Source organism: Perna viridis, chromosome 8 (assembly GCF_037379345.1).
Source record: "Perna viridis isolate PV_CMFRI_1.1 ecotype Kerala chromosome 8, ASM3737934v1, whole genome shotgun sequence".
Taxonomy (NCBI): domain Eukaryota; kingdom Metazoa; phylum Mollusca; class Bivalvia; order Mytilida; family Mytilidae; genus Perna; species Perna viridis.
In genome coordinates this window covers 24,837,714-24,857,216 of record NC_142452.1, presented here as the reverse complement: position 1 = coordinate 24,857,216, position 19,503 = coordinate 24,837,714, and the positions used below count along the sequence as shown (strand labels likewise).

The 19,503-nt window shown below is 31.9% G+C and overlaps 2 protein-coding genes across 13 annotated transcripts in view; one reads left to right on the top strand and one right to left on the bottom strand.

Annotated features, from left to right (window-relative positions):
* Positions 1-1,587: 1,587 nt before the first annotated feature.
* Positions 1,588-12,912, top strand: LOC148609945 (uncharacterized). Of its 4 annotated transcripts, none has more exons than XR_015914621.1 (10): positions 1,588-1,717; positions 3,252-3,518; positions 5,330-5,489; positions 6,347-6,402; positions 8,193-8,302; positions 9,291-9,401; positions 9,769-9,874; positions 10,335-10,535; positions 11,031-11,287; positions 11,496-12,912. XR_015914621.1 is itself a non-coding variant. In XM_088541574.1 (10 exons), exons 1-9 carry the CDS (start codon positions 1,691-1,693, stop codon positions 11,211-11,213), a joined length of 1,221 nt encoding a protein of 406 aa, XP_088397700.1. In that variant the 5' UTR covers positions 1,588-1,690; the 3' UTR covers positions 11,214-11,242; positions 12,214-12,912. The 4 variants fall into 4 exon arrangements, 3 of the variants coding, with proteins under 3 accessions (XP_088397700.1, XP_088397699.1, XP_088397701.1); XM_088541574.1 differs by having other exon boundaries at positions 11,031-11,242; positions 12,214-12,912; XM_088541573.1 differs by having other exon boundaries at positions 11,031-12,912.
* Positions 12,913-12,976: 64 nt separating this feature from the next.
* LOC148609944 (uncharacterized) overlaps positions 12,977-19,503 on the bottom strand; it is a 30,549-nt gene continuing 24,022 nt past the window's right edge. For all 9 annotated transcript variants that reach the window (XM_088541563.1, XM_088541567.1, XM_088541564.1 and 6 more), the window contains 2 exons: positions 18,165-18,365; positions 12,977-17,126 (listed from right to left, as the gene is read on the bottom strand). In XM_088541563.1, coding sequence (XP_088397689.1) covers positions 16,947-17,126; positions 18,165-18,365 — 381 coding nt within the window. In that variant the 3' untranslated portion in view covers positions 12,977-16,946. The remainder of the gene's footprint in view (positions 17,127-18,164; positions 18,366-19,503) is intronic.

Genomic DNA, 19,503 nt, shown 5'->3' with positions numbered 1-19,503 from the left:
AAGCTCATAAGGTTATTTGTTTCAAGGTGATGATGATTGGGGGTTATTAACGACCTCGAATACCAATACAGGCCTCTCACGGTCGATGTTAGTAGGTTACTAGAGCCAACTGGTGTTGGTGGCGGAGCCCAGCCGTCGGGATACCTGACCGAAGAACTCGGTCAGAGTATGTCATACTAGTGGCTGGGCGGCTGTGTTGACGCTCTGGCCTACTCCCAGACCCCACGTGGGCCCGAGAGCGTTTTCCCGCTCTAACTGTTTGGGAGTACGTCAACGTGCAGAGTATGCGTTTCAAGGTTAAAGTCTGTCAACCTTATAGTAATAACGAGGTAAACAATTTACCAAGGCAACCACGTTAAAGTCTGTCAGCATTATAGTAATAACGAAGTAAACAATTTACCAAGGCAACCATACACTGATACCTCTGTTATTCCTACAAACAACTGGCTCCCCTGATTTACGGATAAATTTTAATTGTTTTATTAAATTTATTATATCCTCGTACACAGTTACAATAAGTGCGACGTGTCCAAATGTTTCTAGGATCTGTGTTTTTTTTTGAATAATTGCTTTCCTAAAGATCCTACCTCCCTTCACACCATAAGGCAAGCATTTGACATCCAATGTTATTTTTTAGGTTTAGTCTTTTTATTTAGATTTATTAATAGGTCGATCTTCTTGGACGTTTGGAAATTATTTTTAGAGGCTGCTTTAAGGTTAATCCCTTTTGAGATTAAGTCTCCGGAGCTGTTTTCTGTGCGGCCAAATCAGAAAAAAGCTCCGGACACTGAATCCAAAAAGGATTACTTTAAGGTATATGTCATTCAATTTTGATACGAGAATATCAATTTCATCAAATTTGTCATATCAATTATGAGTAAAAATAATTTCATTGGAGTCCTTTTTTTCTAGCAAAGCATCCCTATATGCGTTTCTTTGATAAATAATCTGTAAAGGTTACATTTGTGGTTTGGAGTTACCGTATATCCCTTTGTATCTTAGATTTCACAAAAAGCTGAAATCTGTTCAATGTCATAAATAGACTATGTATGCCATGCCCTGGCGTTTTCAGGAAGTGACACAAGGCATATGTGGATTTGAAAAAAAAATAAGTTTAACCACTTTTTTGGGAAATTTTGTTAATTTTTTACAAAAAAGTAAGAGGTCAAGGGAAAAAAAATACCAATCTTTGAAGAGGGTATAGTTTTTCTGATTTGAAAATGTCGGATAGTAAATCAGTTTTTTTTCTGTCCATGATTATTGACTTTTTTGCTAAAATATGTGTAATTTATTACTTTAAAAAATCCAGTCACCATTCCGCTTAAAAAGAATTTGAAGCCTCAAATTCAGCTTGCACTTTAAAAGTGCGTACTCCAGATTTTGGTTTGTCCTTAATTCCTTAATAATGTATTTCACAAAGTGTTTCCGTACGACGAACATTTTTTCAAGTACTGGTTTACCCTCCTTGTACATAATTAACTTGGGTCGATATTGATTCTTCTTCAATTTGTTTACAAATCCGTCTATGTACGCAGCAATAAAAAAATCTGCTTTGTGGTCCGGATATTGAAAGCGGTTCACGCCCGAAATTGTACTTGTGATTTTTGATACTTTCACTTTCACTTTGATTGTGGCCAGGTCGGTGTGTTTTAAAGCTGTTTTCTTTACCTTACAAAATACTCTTGATGCGATGAACAATCAATTAACTAGAAAAGATGTAAGTATCGAGTTTTGGGGTTTTATGAAGTTAAAACTAGTCAAAGACATTCCTCGCCTTTAAGTTTATAATGTCGCAGAGAGATAGATACATATGACACAAGTTTTTAAATCGATAAATGGAGGTTGATGATATTGCTTGTATAACATATTATCACCAGCTGATTTGATAATCCTAAAAGGGATTAGCTGATTGGAATTCTTCTAGAGGTAATTCTTTGATAATCCCTTTTGGGATTCATTGTCTGGAGCTATTAATCCCCAAAAGGCCAGGGATTAATTCTTTGAAACTTTCTAAGATTAAGAATATTGCTGAAGGACACAATGTTGATAATCCTTCTCTGTAACATTTGTGGATCAATGAAACAGTTTATCTAATTCTACAGTAGCTGCAAAATAAGTGTTTAACGATGAGGATTGAAATCTGTACAAAATTATTTATTTGATATCATCTGACAGTGCACATCCAAATATATTTTCCTTGTTGTAAAGTAATTATATTAATTAAATACGAGTGGAGAAGAATCACCAGTATACCATAACATATGATGGTTGTATAGAAGCCTAACTTAGGCTTATCCAATGACAGGGAGATGCAGGTAATCCAGGTATTCATGTGCCAGGAGCTTTTTTTTTAATTTGACTCTCCAATGAGGAAACAAAGTAGAAATAAGCCCCAGTCACTGATTTCTGGAAGGGCTATTGACTAATGACAATGTGTCTTCTCAAAAAGAACAAATTCACAGACTGTGATTGTTGGCTGGTTTGTTATCAACATTATATATTCACTGGCAGAAAAAAAAAAAATTAAATTTAAAATTTATTAACCTTGACATGACAGGCAATTAAAATCACAATTTACATGATCATTGAAACAACATCAAAAGTATACATAGGTATAAATAGTAGGGTTAATGAATGTAACTCTATGAAATTGTAGCACAAGGTTTCATACTCTTTAAGTCAGGCATGGGTTGTTTTTAGGGGTTTCAACTGTACTTGCTGTTGAGAAATTAGTGATCAGAAAAAAATATACAGCGCATTTGATGGTTTCTTAAAAAAAAAAAAAAAGTGAAAGTGTATTGATCTCCATGAAACCGTACAACAAGGTTCCATAGCACAAAGGAAGTTTTGGATTAATTTTAGATCATAATCTTTATAATTTGTGAATCAGTGGCTAAAAACAAGAATTTTTTCCAAGGTACTCCAACTATGTAACCAAAGCATGGGTATATAGATTTTCTTGTGTGACTTGTACTTATATGGTCCAATACCATTAAGGTCAAACTGGGACTGACTTAACAATTCACAAATTAGGGGTCAAAAAGGACCAAATAAATACTTTTCTTTTTCCAGGATAATATTACATGAATTACTTCTAAGATCTCTTTTTTATGTACCTGTACATGTAAGGTTCCATCAAACAATATAAATATTGAGATTTATTTTGCTATAAGAAAAGGCATCAGCTAAAATGGATAGGGTTTCTGGACAATTTGTAGCCAAAGAACATTTCATTCAATTATGTTTTGCAGCAACAAAAAGAGGCATTAAAGGCAGATGATAAATCTGGGGCTAATGCTCTTTTCCTTAACCCTGCAGATTTATATGAAGGATGTCTTGAGATTGGGGTCAACTATTTCACGGGTGTACCTGATTCACTTTTAAAGGATTTCTGTGGTTACGTGACAGACAATGTTTCTAAGGAAAACCATATAATAGCTGCAAATGAAGGAAATGCTGTTGCCATGGCTACTGGCTATCACCTAGCAACAGGGAAGCATGCTATGGTTTATTTACAGGTATTGATAAATGTCAATGTTTTACATTTGTACTACTAAAGATGACTTTCATAGTCCTCAAGGTTAACCTTTTAGAGCACAAGTCACTCAGGCTTGTATAGATAAAAAAAACTTGCTAGTCCCAATAACTGGTATATTTCAGTGCCCCTCCCCCCCAAAAAAAAATGGGAAAAGAGTTGCTGTTATATAATTCTTGATTACGGTCCACATGTACTATGGGAATTATAATCACAGAAAGAATTTGGCTGTTAAGCAACAGCATGTGCATTTCTGTATTTGAATGGAAACCAGATTTCATCTGTGTGCTGAAGCATTTTTAAGAGTATGATAGTGCATCCCCAAATTTCTGGTACTTAGAACATGAAGACAGTCTATTTTATGCATGTCTAGTATTTACCTATAACAAAGAAGTGCACCATCATTAACTCTACAAGCTCTTTGGACTTCTTGATAACAAAATTTAAAGTACACAGCTTATTTTATTTGCTAGGATTGTCGGATTGTGGCTTAATTTAAAAACTGCTGTCACGTCCTCTTCCATTCAAAAATTGTTTTTCATTAACACTTGCCATAAGATCCAAGAAATTGCTTTGGGAGCAAAAGGAGTGGTTGTGAGGGGGGGGTTGCATTGATTATTTCTAAAAAAAAAATGAGACATTGAATCTACTTAAAGTTTACTAAAACGGTAAAAGCTATCATAGAACACTGATGTGTGTCAACACTCAATGTATGCACTCATTCAAAAGTATGTTGAGATTATTATTATATTTATTTGACTGTGGTTGCTCAAATTTTCATTTAAAACATTTACTACCACATTTATAATATCACTGTGTTCAATTAATGTATGTATAGGAAATAGTACATAACTATAATATATATATATATTTATATTCCCTTAAAAAATACTATGGCAGCTATTAGCTAAATATGTACATAAAATGGTTAAGTTCTTAGCTCTGGCAGCTATTAGCTACACTAAATATATACATAAAATGGTTAAGTTCTTAGCTCTGGCAGCTATTAGCTATACTAAATATGTACATAAAATGGTTAAGTTCTTAGCTGATATTGAGTTAATGGAAGGATTATATCATTGTTTTACTTATATTTTCAAACTTCCACAGATGAATTAATAATCAACACAATTTAAGAAACATTTTGCATGTTTAAGCATTGGTTCTGAACCAGGATTGTAATCAAATCTTAAATTGTGACCAATAAAAACGTTTCAAATTGGAGAATTCTTTTGAAACTCAGGCTCTTAAATAATGAATGTGCATTCTCAAACATATCACAGGTTTGTAATTTTAATTTCTGACATTACTTTTTTGGAAATTGTTAGCTTTTTTACCAAATTAGCTCTATTTCTGTTTGTCTACCCCCCTGTCCATCCATCCAAATACTGTGCAATCATTCATGTCATGCTGCCCCTCTGTCCATCCATCCTAATACTGTGCAATCATTCATGTCATGGTTATCAATACAAGGAATCTTCCTTAGTTTTCACTTTTTAAACTTTTTTTTTCATCATGAGTAATTGGATGTTTGGTAAGAGAAAAAATGGGGACATGCATATTAATTAGCATAATACTGGAAGTTAGCAAAGCTCTATATCTTGAATTTGTGTAGTCTCTGGTGATTGGGATTCAAAAAAATCCCAGAATGGGCTATTTCAGCTCAAATGTGGTAAGTGGCACGTGGCTTCCAAATCACTGGCGTACACATAACATTTTGTTTCAGAACTCTGATTTAGGGTAAACATGCAGTGTATGTGGTAATCCTGTGCCATCACTTCACATCTCTTTCAGAACTCTGGTTTAGGTAACATTGTAAATCCTCTGACGTCACTGACATCACAACATGTTTATAGCATACCAATGTTGCTTCTGATTGGCTGGAGAGGAGAACCAGGTACTTATGACGAACCCCAGCATTTTGTTCAAGGTGCTGCAACTACTGGACTATTAGGTAATTATCACTGTTGAAGAAATATAGGATTACTATACATGTAACATCACTGATATAGATAATAATGCCAGTTTTAGACTTCTCTACAGAACACTGCAACTCATTGGGTTCATTGTGATATTTTAGTTCAACTTCAAAACTGCCTTTATACTGAATATCTGCAATACAATATATAATGGATATTTCTTAGGCAGCAACCATGAGATTTTCTGCGGGGGATTTATTTAAAAAAAAAGTTTGAGAAAATAATAATTTGTTGCCACAATTGTGAAAAAAAATTCTGTGTTTTCCTCTCATCTTTTAATAGCTTCAGCCAGATATCTAAGGGAAAGAATATGTCAATGAAAAAAAGAGGTTTTCACCAAGGCAAATTCAAAAACTCTTGTCCCAGAAAAGTTCTATAGCCCTCCCCACGCCATAAAATGAAATATTTGCTGCTTTACCTGTAGATGTCCTTGTAGGAATATAGTTACTAACCGAGGATTCCAAAGGGAGATAATCCAAATTAAGGGTTTTACATGTTGAAACCTTATTAGCTCAACTCCTCCTTAACTGCTCCAGGGAATTTTTGTAGGAATTGGTATTTACATTTTGAAAATATAAGGAGATAATTGAACTTGTGGGTTCTACCGGTATATTTCATATTTGAAGTGGGTGATATTTTCTTTGTGAGCTTGCTCACAGTATTTCTAGTTATATCTGTTTCATACATATACACCTGTTGTCAGTCACATTCAAATATTCAAAACATCAACCTTGTGCAACATGTGAGAAATACCTTTGTGATAACAATTTAATTATTAGTATTACTGTTAACGATCTTTGTAAATGTGATTCATGAATATCTCTATTTTTAGAGACTTTGGGCATTCCGTTTCAAATATTACCAAGAAATCAACTTGATGCTAAGGAGGTATGCTAAGGCACTGTTTGCACTATTTCTTCTTCTTTAAATGAGCACAAGCATGTTTTTGATGATAATGAATTTTTGTTTGTTCATACCCAACAACAAAAGAAACAAACAAATAAATCATTTTTTGAAAGTAATACAAAATATGAAATATAATTATTTGTAAATTTTCTGTAAATTCAAATATTTTTGTGGTATTCAATACATCTTATTGTTTAAACTATTGATGGAAGAAAACACTGATCTTTAGTGCATTTTTCGAGAAAAAAAAATGTGATTCATTTTTTATGTTTCCTGTCCTTTAATTGTGTACAGTACCTGAACCGATCCATGCAACAAAAACTGCGATCAGTCATCGATCATCGATCAGTTTTCGGTCATTCATCGATCCATCAAACTGATCCATTTAACTGGTGATTGCATCATGTGACTACAGAGTGCTCAATGTATTTTACAGTTTGTGTTGTTTTCTTTATTGATTTTACATATATTTACATAATGTAATAGATTTAAACGTCAATTTATACTTTTATTTTGCATTTCTTTAATTTAAAACAGATCTTACGTCGTTTTACCTAACAAAACTGCGATCAGATCCGTCAGCAATCAATCAGTCAATGGTCATAGATCCATCAAATTGTTGTGCGGATCGGTTCAAGGACTGTAAATCAAAGTGACCTCAGTTCATAGACTTGTTCGCACATTCATATTGTCATTTGCAATTAAAAATGTAAGAGAAATCAAGGGCACCAGATTTGAGTGGTAATCAAAAGAATGTAATCCAAGGATAACTAGACAGAGAACATAGACACACAACAAAGAACATGAAATACCAAAATAACAAGTAACAACAAAAGATGAGCAACCCAGCCTCAACTTAAAAATGGGAGCATTGACCAAATTAGCAATCCACTGGTGAATCCAGTTGTTGCACTTAAACCACTGAGATTGCATTACTGCATTATTATTGTCAGAGGGGTATGTAGGAATCACTCTGTCTGTCTGTCTGTCTGTCTGTCTGTCTGTCTGTGCAGATTTATTTCCAGGCCATAACTTCTTTGTTCTGCAATGTAGGCATACCATATATATCCTTTGTGAGTTTTACTTGAAAGTCATGCTCTTATTTTCATTATACACATGTTGAAAGTGCAGTATGTTAGTACCAGTAAACATATTAACTCCTCCAACTGAACATCATCAAATTAGTAAAAATTAATATATTTACAGTATTTCAGCTTCTTACAAAATAGTAATTATCATTTTTTCAGCTACTAATTCCCTACATTTTACAAAAAATGGGACCATCATACAGAACTCATGAAATATTTAAATTCAGTAATTTACAGTGCAATGTTTATGTACAAATAAAGGAAATATGATTCTCTGCTGAAACAGGTTCACTTTTGCAGATTTAGTGTACAGTTTTCCATGTTCCCACAGTGTGACATAACACATGTACTAAATCTTATGTAAGACTATATTTGCATATGTTCTAAAAACTCATTGGTGAAACTATTGATGTGTGAATCGAGCAATGTAAAAAGCACCCTCATGAAAAAGACATTATAAATATGAGTAATTCATCACTCTTTGGTTTTAATGTAAAATAGCCTCAGAACCAAGAAATTAATTTTGAATGGCCTACTTACAGTTTGATTTTACAATTTTTCAGAGTTATGTCCCTTCCATTCTATCTTTAATTCAGCTGGAAGGGGACATCATGTATTGTTATATAAACTTCTATGTGAATCTTGTTAATTTCATTTATCTTAATAATTTCATTTTATTTCTAGGCTTTATGCTGTGCGAATCAGTATATGATGAATATGAATGCACCATATGCACTTCTTGTCAAGAAAAAGACATTTTCTTCATACCAACGCCTTGACACAGATGAACCTAGGCATGTCCTGGTATTATGAGGTTCTTTTGAACATGGTTATAATTTTATCATATTCATGGTTCCCAATGGAGGGTGTCACTAGCTGTGATCTGTGGCTAGAGGTTTTGATACCTATGTCTTTTCATATTCAGTTAATTTGAGAAAAAAACCTTCCCACTCATAAACTGTAATCATTTGAATCCTAACACAAGGCCATACTAAAACAATGTTTGTTTCCCCTAACCCGACCCAACCTCCTGGTTTTGGGTAGGCAAAATGTACAAAGAACTGATTTTGTGTGGTGGAGTTATTTTCAGGTCTAGAAAAGGAAAAAAGATATTATTCTTAATAACATGTAAATTTTTTTTTAGGGTTTTAATTTCCATGATCATATTATTTCACAGAAGAAATAAATTTAATCAGCAACAAATTGTTTCTGTTTTTACATAAGGTTCACCACACAATATATATAGTTAAAGTTCCCCAAATCCAACACCATGTAGACTTTATGACCTGAAAAAGTAGACCTTTTCCAGCTGCGCATACCTGTATGCATTCCCCTCTCCAGATATTATTTAGGGTTGTAAGTTAATTTTCTTCTTTTTTTTATTTCAAATTAGACTCCTATTCCAGTAGTCATACTAACCTGAGTAGGTATTCAGTGAAAAAACTAGTTTAGGTCATTTTCAAAAGTCGTAATTACTGTCAAATGATTAATTTGCAGTTGGTAACAGTCATGGATTCTGTCAAATAACATATTGGCAGGTGTCAATCATTCTTGTTATTGTAGTATAAAAAGTCAGTTTTGATGGTACTGTTTTCTGTGCTTATCTGTCCACCGTCAAATTATCAAAAATTAATACATTAATACTGTATGTTTACAGTAGTTCAATTTTTAAAAAATATTAAATATCAATTTGTTCAGTTATTAATTTGCTCTGATTAACCAAGTTACAAATTGTTGAATATTTTTATTATGAATGAAGCTCTTACATCATTCGATTTATAGGTTCCCTTTGCGAAGAGAAGATGCTTTAAAAGTGATCGTTGATTCTCTTTGTTCAACAGATGTGGTAGTCAGTTCAACTGGAATGGCTTCAAGAGAGCTTTTTGAATACAGGTGATTTTCAACTGTTATAGAATGAAGGCTATTTTGAAAAATAGCATTTACACTTTATCTTAGTGCTAAGTAAAATATTAGTGTTTTTTTTTTTACTTTGAATACATGTAGTGGTGTTACAATTGGTCACAATCTTGAATAATCTACCAGAGAAAATGTAATATTGACTGAGGTGCTTGTCAATGGGATTTATGCCGTTTCAAGGGTTTACTAAATTTTGAATGTTGAGATACAGGACCTATTTCTTATGTTACATGGTGGTAAATATCATATTGTTCAAATTTTCATTTCTGTGTAATTTGTGTTAATAATCGATAGATATAGATCAACATAATTTGTTTCTTTAATTTTCTTCCCTTAATTACAGGGAAGGACTAGGAATTGGACACGAGAAAGATTTCTTGACAGTTGGTTCTATGGGCCATGCCTCTACTATTGCTCTTGGTATTGCAGCACAGAAACCTAAAAGACAGGTAAGATTTGTACCATCTAGTCCTTAGAGTGGAGAAGGACAGGGGACATGAGATTTACTGAAATTTGGTTCTATGGGTCATGCCTCTACTATAGCTCTTGGTATAGCAGTTCAGAAACCTAAAGACAGGTAAGACTGAAAAAACAGCAACAAAATCAAACCAAGTAGAGCAAAGCTCACTAGGGTATACCCCCTGCTTTCCTTGCCAGAAACCTTATAGGAAACCCTAGAAGTTGTTTAGATAGAAAAACAAAATAGGAGGTGCACAATGGCATCATGTAAAGAGTGTATGAAAGTTTCATCAACTGAAAGACAAAACTATGCTAAAAAATCCCAATGCATGAAAATGCTAATGTTTCCACAATCACAAAACTGTCTATATACAATACTTAACAGAATAAAAAAACCTTAAAACAAATTTAAAAACTTTTAGTTAATAAACCTCCTCTTTATTTATTCAGGTATTTTGCTTGGATGGAGATGGGGCAGCTATAATGCATATGGGAGCCATGGCAACAGTTGGACAGAATGCTCCTCCCAACTTTAGACATGTGCTAATCAACAATGGGTCACATGACTCAGTGGGTGGACAGCCAACGGATGCTAGAAACCATGATAGATTTTCATTTGTTAAAATTGCTGAAGGATGTGGTTATAAGAGGGTAAGGAGATCGTTGGTAAAATACAGTGTGCTTTTTGGATATGCTATACATTTCTTTTTGAAACATTATCATCTATAACTGCTTTGGGACCAACAACCTTTACTCTTTATTTGACATTTTTTGCTAAAATTGTTGAAAAAAAAGCTCTGCTTTAACATATGATAGACCTGCTCCTATCTCTTTCTGTGGTATTTTCAAAGTCCCATAGTTAAAAAATTGGAAAAAATAAAAAAAATGAAAGGGAACTTCTTAAAGGAGGATAAACATTGTCACAAAAAATCACTAAAATCCCTTAAGTTGTCTCTGAGTTATTGTACATTAGTTGACAGAATGACCAGTATAACACATATTTACCAGAAGATGCTTGTAAAATAAATATCTACTAAATCACTCAATATCTTTTATTTCTAGTAAAAGAAACCTTCCATTTTCAAGAGATAATTCTGTTCAATCACAATGTTTATATTTCCATATGTTGATATATTTTTGTTTAAGGCATTAGCTGTGGAGACGGAAAATGACATTTCTACCACAATATCATCTATGAGGACAATAGAAGGTCCTGTTTTACTTGAGGTCAAAGTTAACAAAGGTCATAGGTCAGATGTAGGACGACCAACAAGGACACCTATTCAAAATAAGGAAGATTTTATGTCATTTATTGCTACAGCTGAATAGTTAGCTGAAGTTTGGATTAGAAATCAAAGGTCTGGTCAAACTTATCAGAACTACAGCCTGAATTATGTGAAATTGTCTTAAAGAGGTAGACCTAGGGTAAGGGACATAACTCTTGAAATCAGTGATATGCTTGTATCATATTCAAATCACCAAAGCCTATCAAGCTTTCATTTGAAACAGAATGAAATTAGTACAAGTTACTTTGATACTTATATGAGATTGATGTAAAATGCTGAATACAAATGTTCCAATGATTTGAAAGAGTTGTGTCCCTTACCCTAGGTCTACCTTCTTAGTAAGTGGAAGTTTTTTTAACTACTTTCATACTCTGCATGTATATGCCTTAATAAGAAATTATGGTGCTGATCAATTAAGCAATTATTGTGATTTGTCATTTGTCAATGCCTTTTTAGGAAAATTCTATATCAGAAGTGATTTATATAAAAGTTTATGTACATGTATTTATCAATGAAATTTTTAGTTCCATGATACATGTTTTTATTATTGTGGTGTTTTTAAAATAATTTCAGAACTATGTGTTTTTTTTTATTGTTAAACTGAACATAATCATATTTATCTTTTGTTTTTATAGTGGAAACAACATGTGTAATTTGCAATGTGTTCTGTGAAATTAAAAGTTTCTCATGGGGTTCTACAGATGCACTAAAGTTTATATGTAATTGCCAATATCACTTTCGGATGGTTTTGCATGGTTTTCTCATGGACAACCTGTTAAAGTGTTTCTGTAGTAGAATTGTCATTTGTGGGGTACAAATTTTGAGAATTTTTTTAGGTATGAAATTTTATTTAATTGCTTTATTCACAATCAAAGCTGTTGTTTTCCCCTATATTACTTTATAAAAATCTTTAACAACCTTTGGTCCAGTTTATTTAGTACCCACACAATATTAGTAATATTTTGATTTTTTATTGTTTTAATAAAATGTGGGCACATTAGGTTTTGACATGTTTAAACTAAGCTACAACTATTTATTTGCAGGCTAACATTCTTCATCTATAATAGGCATGTCAAGTGGGAATTGATTTTGAGATAAGGTGACAACTTCCTGTTGAACAACTCAGGTTATATCAATAAATCAAGTTGGGGAACCAGGGTATCACAGTGGGCATTAAATCACAGATGTCTTGTTGTATAATACTGTAAACTATGAAATTTTCACAGCAGTTTTATATTTCCTTCCCTGTGTTAAGAACTTTAACTCGGAATAAAACTGTGATGAATATTTTTTTTCAAAAAACATTATACATTGTCCTATAATTTGGAGAAATATCAGGAATTAAAAGCTGTGCAAAATAGATTGATCAAAGAAACCGTCAAATAAAGACGGTGCAAAATGTTCCCTGATTACTGTATTGGTGTATCTGTAGGTCAACATTATAATAATGTCTTGCCATCCTCACTAGGGTACTTGAATTATCATTGATCTTTCTATTTTTATTTATTTTTTTGCGATCTTCATATCCATGGTAACACCATTATGATGTAACATTGTTTTTTATTTGTATTTGTTGACATTTTAAAAAATGTCAATTGATAAAGAGGGTTGAACCCTGCAATTTATGTTTACCTTGAATTTTCACTAAGGTATATAGATGTTTTTATTGTATGAACGTTCCTGAAGACATCATCCTTGATGGTGAAACATGTCTGTGCAAAATAAAAATATTTAGCAGTTTACCGAAGTGTTGTCTTTAAAGTAGCATCTTATACAAATGGTATCACTCTATTGTTAACAAACCCAGAAATTTTGCATCATTTATTTCTTAATTCTTACCACAATTTTTCCACAATTCAAAACAGACAGACATCAACAATTAATGAGAGGATAATGTAATGTAAATGTTTAACATCACTATTTCAGTGAATTTACCCTAAGTTGGTATTACCTTGCACTGGTAAATTATAAACCATTACTGGTATCATCTTCATAAAAAAGAAACATCACAATGTCAGTGAATTACCCCTCGAAAAACAAACCTTGACAATGGCAAAATTAAAAATAAAGTGTTGTTCATCTTTGCAAAATTAAATTCCTAATTTGAGCTGGTTAGGCAAAGCAAGAACGTAATTTTGAATGATAACAACCAATGGGAAAGGCTATGCTGGGTATGAGATAACAGTATGTGTATCACTAGTGTTTAGCAATAACTGCATTTTGTACGCTATTGTACTGCGGAAGAATAACCACGTAGTAAGATCCAAAAATTCCAAAACAAAAAAAAATTACAAAATAAGAGTCAAATTTAGCTCATTCCATTTAAATATCTCTGCAATAGTTATGAGAAAAAATACTAGTAGAGAACTATTTAATGTAGGTTACCAGTTTTTGGGTTTTCATGATCCAGTCAACCATGAATTTCCAATGTAGAAATTTCAATTAAATACTGTGATGACATTGTGAAACCCATGCATATAAAACTTGAGAACAAATACACTTATCAAAAACCACAAAAACTAATACAGACGAATAAAAGTACCTTCAAAGCACATGTGAAAAATGTTTTAAAAATTTTGCTAAAGAAAACTGAAAGCAAACAAAAATAAGACGAATGTGAAAAAAAAAATCATAATGCAAAAGTACAAAAGACTTAGAAAACTACATGTATATGTATAATTATTCAAAACAAAAATATGAAAATAATTATCTATTAATACAATAAACTGAAAATACTATGAGTAAGTAACAAACCAACAAACTAAATACTGTAAATTCACAAATTATTGCAATGTATTTATTTTTGAAAGAATGTGACTGACTCAAAATCACAATAGTTCACTACAATTATCAAAATTGCAAATACATGTAATAAAATTTGCACTAAACTGCAATGACAAGTTTGCAATAATTAATGCGTGCAATAATTTATAGATTTACAGTATACAATAATTAACCTCTAGAAAAACAACCACATTTAAAACTAACTACATGTATCCTTCATTAACAGGCATTCTAACATACAATTCCCACTGCATTGGTGACATTGTTATTTTGAGGGGTGACAACAGGATCAATGTCATAGACAACAGTTTTAAAGAAAGTTACAAAACAAATTGTACAAAGCTCAACCATCAATTACTACAAACAACCCATTCATTATGTATAGATACTTTTAGAAAAGAAAATTGTCAAAATTGGTTTCATAATTTACTTGATGTAATTTGATTTACTATAGAATAACATAATATTTCCAAGTTACATGCAGTAGCCATAAATAATTTTATCACTGGCCTCAATAATATTTAACTAATATCTAAAAGCATTAACTTGACCTAACTTTAAAGGGAAACACAAATTCAAGTAAGCAGGCCTCGGTTTCATAAAAAAACATCTTAAATTGAGATTTTCCTCTATTCTTTGAGTTTTCCTCAAATCTTCACTTTCAAATGATTTGATTGGCTACAGTTTGAGTTTATTTGAGTTTTCCTCAAATCTTCACTTTCAAATGATTTGATTGGCTACAGTTTGAGTTGATGAAGAATTCGAGAAAAATCTTATTTTGAGACGGCTTATGAAACCAGACCCAGCTAAGCATATTCTAAAAGCATCATCAATGATTGTAAAGATATAAGAATAGAAAAAGACCAGATCTATACCTTCATTGTATGGGAAATAAAATCACCAAAAAGTGTAAAAAAGTTTTTCTTTAACTACAAAACAACAGAAATTCATTTAGAGTAAATTATAATTAATTACAATTTTTTTTTTTAAACACAAGTATAAAAAGCTTTAAAAAGTATACCGGTATATTTAATTAATACAAACTGAAAACAAAAAACAAAAAAATACAATAAACTCTATACTAATACAAACTATTTTTTATGTGAAATTTATGTTAATTGAGCTTCACATGAAATTCACATAAACTGCATATGAAATTAATGTGATTTTCATGTGAATTTTATGAATTGCATGTGAACAATTCATGTAGAAGCTCGATTCACCTGAATTTCACATGAACTCTGTCATAAAGTTTATTAATTCAATTCTGGTGAAAACCATGTGAAATAATTTTGCCTGTGTATTGATACTTTATAGAAAAACAAATACTCAAAAACTTAATTTAAAATTATAGATATTCACAAAATATTGAATTGAGAAGTTGTGGGAGTATCTTTACACATAAATCCAATTCCATAATATGTGACCATCCCTTAAAACATGAATCCCCAATACAGGACTAAGAACAGATACAAATTTGTTATTAAAATCCTACAACTTACATTCCATTCAACTGAAAAAAAAAAACTTTAATGAGAGACAGGTAACAAATGATATAGCTTCAAATGGGAAAATGTGAATAATGACCAGTATGTAAGTAAAAACATGCTTATAATTAACACTTACACTTCTGCTAAGGTTTATGTCTCTTCCACTAGCCCACAGTTGATATGGAATTTGAAAATACATTTAAAGTTCCCTTTTGTCTTGCTCAATTTTGCTTCATCTATCTTTCAATAACTGTCCAAGTACTTCAATAAATACAGTGTAATATCAAATGTTGTACAGTAAAAATGGTTAAGCTGAAACCTGTCATGGAATAGGCAGGTTCAAAATGAATGGAAAATTATAGGAAGGGATTTCAGAATAAACATTGTTTACTCATGTTTATGGTTTACTTGGGGTTAAGGTGGGACAGGTTTTGGGTTTATTCAGGGTTTAGTTTAGACAGGTATATTGTTCTGACAGGGTTTAGTTTAGACAGATATATTGTTCAGACAGGGTTTAGTTTAGACAGGTTTTACTGTACAATTAAATGCTTTGTGAACTATTAAAGGTGGAAATGTCAAACTCAACATGAATTGTAGTGTACTACAAAAGTAATACTTCTCATGGTGAACTAATTTTTGTTATTTTGCAGTGGAAAAATAAATGCAGAATTAGAACACCCACAAAACTAATACTTAACAAAATGAACAATGATCAGTTTCCAAACCAGAACAAAAACACACCCATGAATTTGTTCATGAACTTCAATGAGCAAAAATTAGAACAAAAGAAAAATCATAATTTTACAATATTTATAGGAAATTATAAAATCTTGGAATAAGAAGCAATTCTTCCAAATTATCTCCCCTGAGAAATATGGATAGTCAACATAATAAGTAACACATAAAAAAAATAATACAAAAACAAGTTGAGATTCTTGCAATAATGTGCAATGAACCAATTTAATCAGATTTCTTCAAATGAGAATAAAAAGTGCAATAAGTTAAAAATAAAAAAAGTCAATGATTTTGGATAAAACAAGAAGTTTCTATTTTAGTTCTATTCAATTTATTCTTTCATATTTTTATCTTGACATGGCTTCTATAAAATTAAAGTAATCTAATAAATAAATACAGTTGAAGTATTATTGTATGTGGTATACCAGTTTTTGTAGTTTTTTGGTCCCTAACAGAATGGGTATTTCCCATTTGAATGATGGAACTGTCAAATCAACTAATTCAAGTATCTATGAACTGACATTTTTTCCCTAAAACTCGAAAATAGGCATCCACGAATAAAAGTACTTTCACAGTAATCACTATGTGTTTATTCCATCAAATTAAATGCAATTATTTAAATGCCTTGATTGCTTCATGTAATTTTCAATTTTTGTTTCAAAAAAAATATATGTATTAACAGAAGATTCCATTTGAAATTTGACAAACATGAACTGATGAAATTTTACGTCCCCAATTGCAATTAAATAACTTAAGTTCATTCTATTTTAACCAATAGCTAGAAAATGCATAAAATCCTCCTTATTTTGAAGTGGGGTCCTTGTGGGTCTTCCAATCTGTTTCCTGTGTCCTTTCTCACATTTTATTTCTAGAAGAACAGGGCCTTCCATGCCTCTCATGGCCTGTATGGATGTTGCTATCTCATCCTCTGTTGTTGCTGAAAAGGCCTGAAAAAAATCATAAAATAATCATGAAGGATTAAGTCTAAAATAAAATCTGTCAAGCAAAGAACAAGATCCTTTAAAATGTAAAAAATTTGACATATTTTCAAGATTATGAAAAGCGAAAAAAAAGGTGACTACCGGTACTAGATCATGGAAGTACTCTAGAGATGTATTGAGCCGCATTATTATATATATAAACTGATCAGTGTCCTGTTTCATAAACAATCTCAAGTTAGATTATTGCCAAAACCACACTCTATTTGAATTTGACCTATAAAATTACTTAAAACAGAAGATTAGAGGAAAATCGAATAAGATTTTTTTATGAAGCCTGATCTAAATAATTAAAAAAGATGACACTAAAAAGAAGTTATAACTGTAGGTAGTTGAGATTTGTACAGATAAGATACTTATAGATAGATGCAATACATGAAAGTATAATTGTTAAATGCATTTTTAAAGCTATCTAGATAAAATAAGGTCTTCATTGGACTGGGTTCTCTTGTCTATATAAGCATAAACATTATTAATTAGATCATTAACACATAAGCAAAAAAGGCATTTTTTATGTTTATCTACATATCTATTAACCTTTATTTCTAAAGAACATGTGGGAGATTCTTTCCATTGATACACCTGTTAATTTTTTGAAGATTCTCAACTCTGACATTGTCTCATGCAAAGATTGTAATGTATAACTTTTTACGTAAAAATTCAATTATTTAGTATTTTTCACATAAATATTGTAATTTTAGCCGAATACCTCCCATAAATTATGTGATAGATTAAAAGATATTTATTGATTTTGTGGGAGTCTCCCCCCTAATGTGGGAGGGTTAATAGGAATGTTTATCTACAATAAAACCATGTCCGCTTACTTTTCCTGGCTGTTTTAAATTGCTTGACAGTTTAGAAAATCTGTTTTTGGCAGTTTGTTTTGGAAATGTTTTTTTTATTATGTCACCAATCACAACTCCTATTTTAGGACAACATTTAGGAAAGTATCTACCTTTTTTTATTATATATATATAAATAAAATACCTGTTTGTAACCACAACCTTCAGCAATTTTGACAAATGAAAATCCATCATGGTTTTTAGCATCTGTAGGTTGACCACCCACTGAGTCATGTGACCCATTGTTGATTAGCACATGTTTAAAGTTGGGAGGCGCATTCTGTCCTACTGTTGCCATGGCTCCCATATGCATAATGGCTGCTCCATCTCCATCCAAACAAAATACCTGTTATAGAAATCAGTTGACCATTAGATTAAAGTAAGTATCCTAATATTTTATTATATAAACTTGTTCTCAGTTTTTACTGACCAGAAAGTGCAGTAATTGGTTTTAAAAGTTTGATAATTTAGGTAAAGTCTTTCTGTCAATGGGTTATCAATGTTCTTGGTTCTACTGATTTGGTAAAATGAGTCCCTTTACAGTACTGAAGCTGCTGCATCCTTGTTTATATTTGCATTCTTAAAAAGTTCTAATACCATAATTAGACTGACATTGAAAGAGCTAAATCTGGTCATTAAAGAATAGAATCAAAGACTGAAGTCTTCACAGTCGCTAATTGTCAAATATTCTCGGTCACTGATTTTGGCTTACTTTCAACATCTGAAATGGCACGAATGCGATATGATCAAAAATTGGGTGACTTCCGATAAAATCTTGGTTCCCTTGATATGACTACTCTTTCGTAACCGTGATGATCCAAATGTTTACTTGGAACCAGATTAAACCACTGGCAATGGCTATATAAAGATATCGCGGTCCTGAAAATATATATGGCCTATATATAGTCAATTATAACGAGCCCCTGTGTTTGAATCAGAAACTGAGTAATATTACATAAATTCAGTGCCAACTGATCATTTTATCTTTTAATGTAAACTTCCCGTTCTCATACAGGCAAAAAAAAAAAAAAACAGATGCAGACATGTGTATTATTTTTTTTTAAGAGGTATGTTGTGGTGATATCTTTGGGTTCCTTATGATGTTGACTAGGGAACCAGATTGGGAACCAGATTAAACAGCTGGCAATAAATATTCATAGATATTGGGGCCGTGCTATTGTATGTGGCCTTTAAAGTCTTGAAATGAGCCCCTGTGCATGAATCAGAAACAGGGTAATGTTCAATGCTAACCGATCATTTCGTGCTAACTTCCCATTCTCACTCAAGCAAGAAATACATGTAGAACACATGGTGCATGATATTTAAGAGGTACATTTTTATCTCATATGAAACTAAAACTATGACACTGTGGTGTTGAACACTGCGAAGATCTGAAGATGTATAAAAACGTTATTTGAAATTTCCATCAAAATTGAGAATTTGACCATTCAGATCAGGATTGGTCAAATTGGATATCTGGAAAC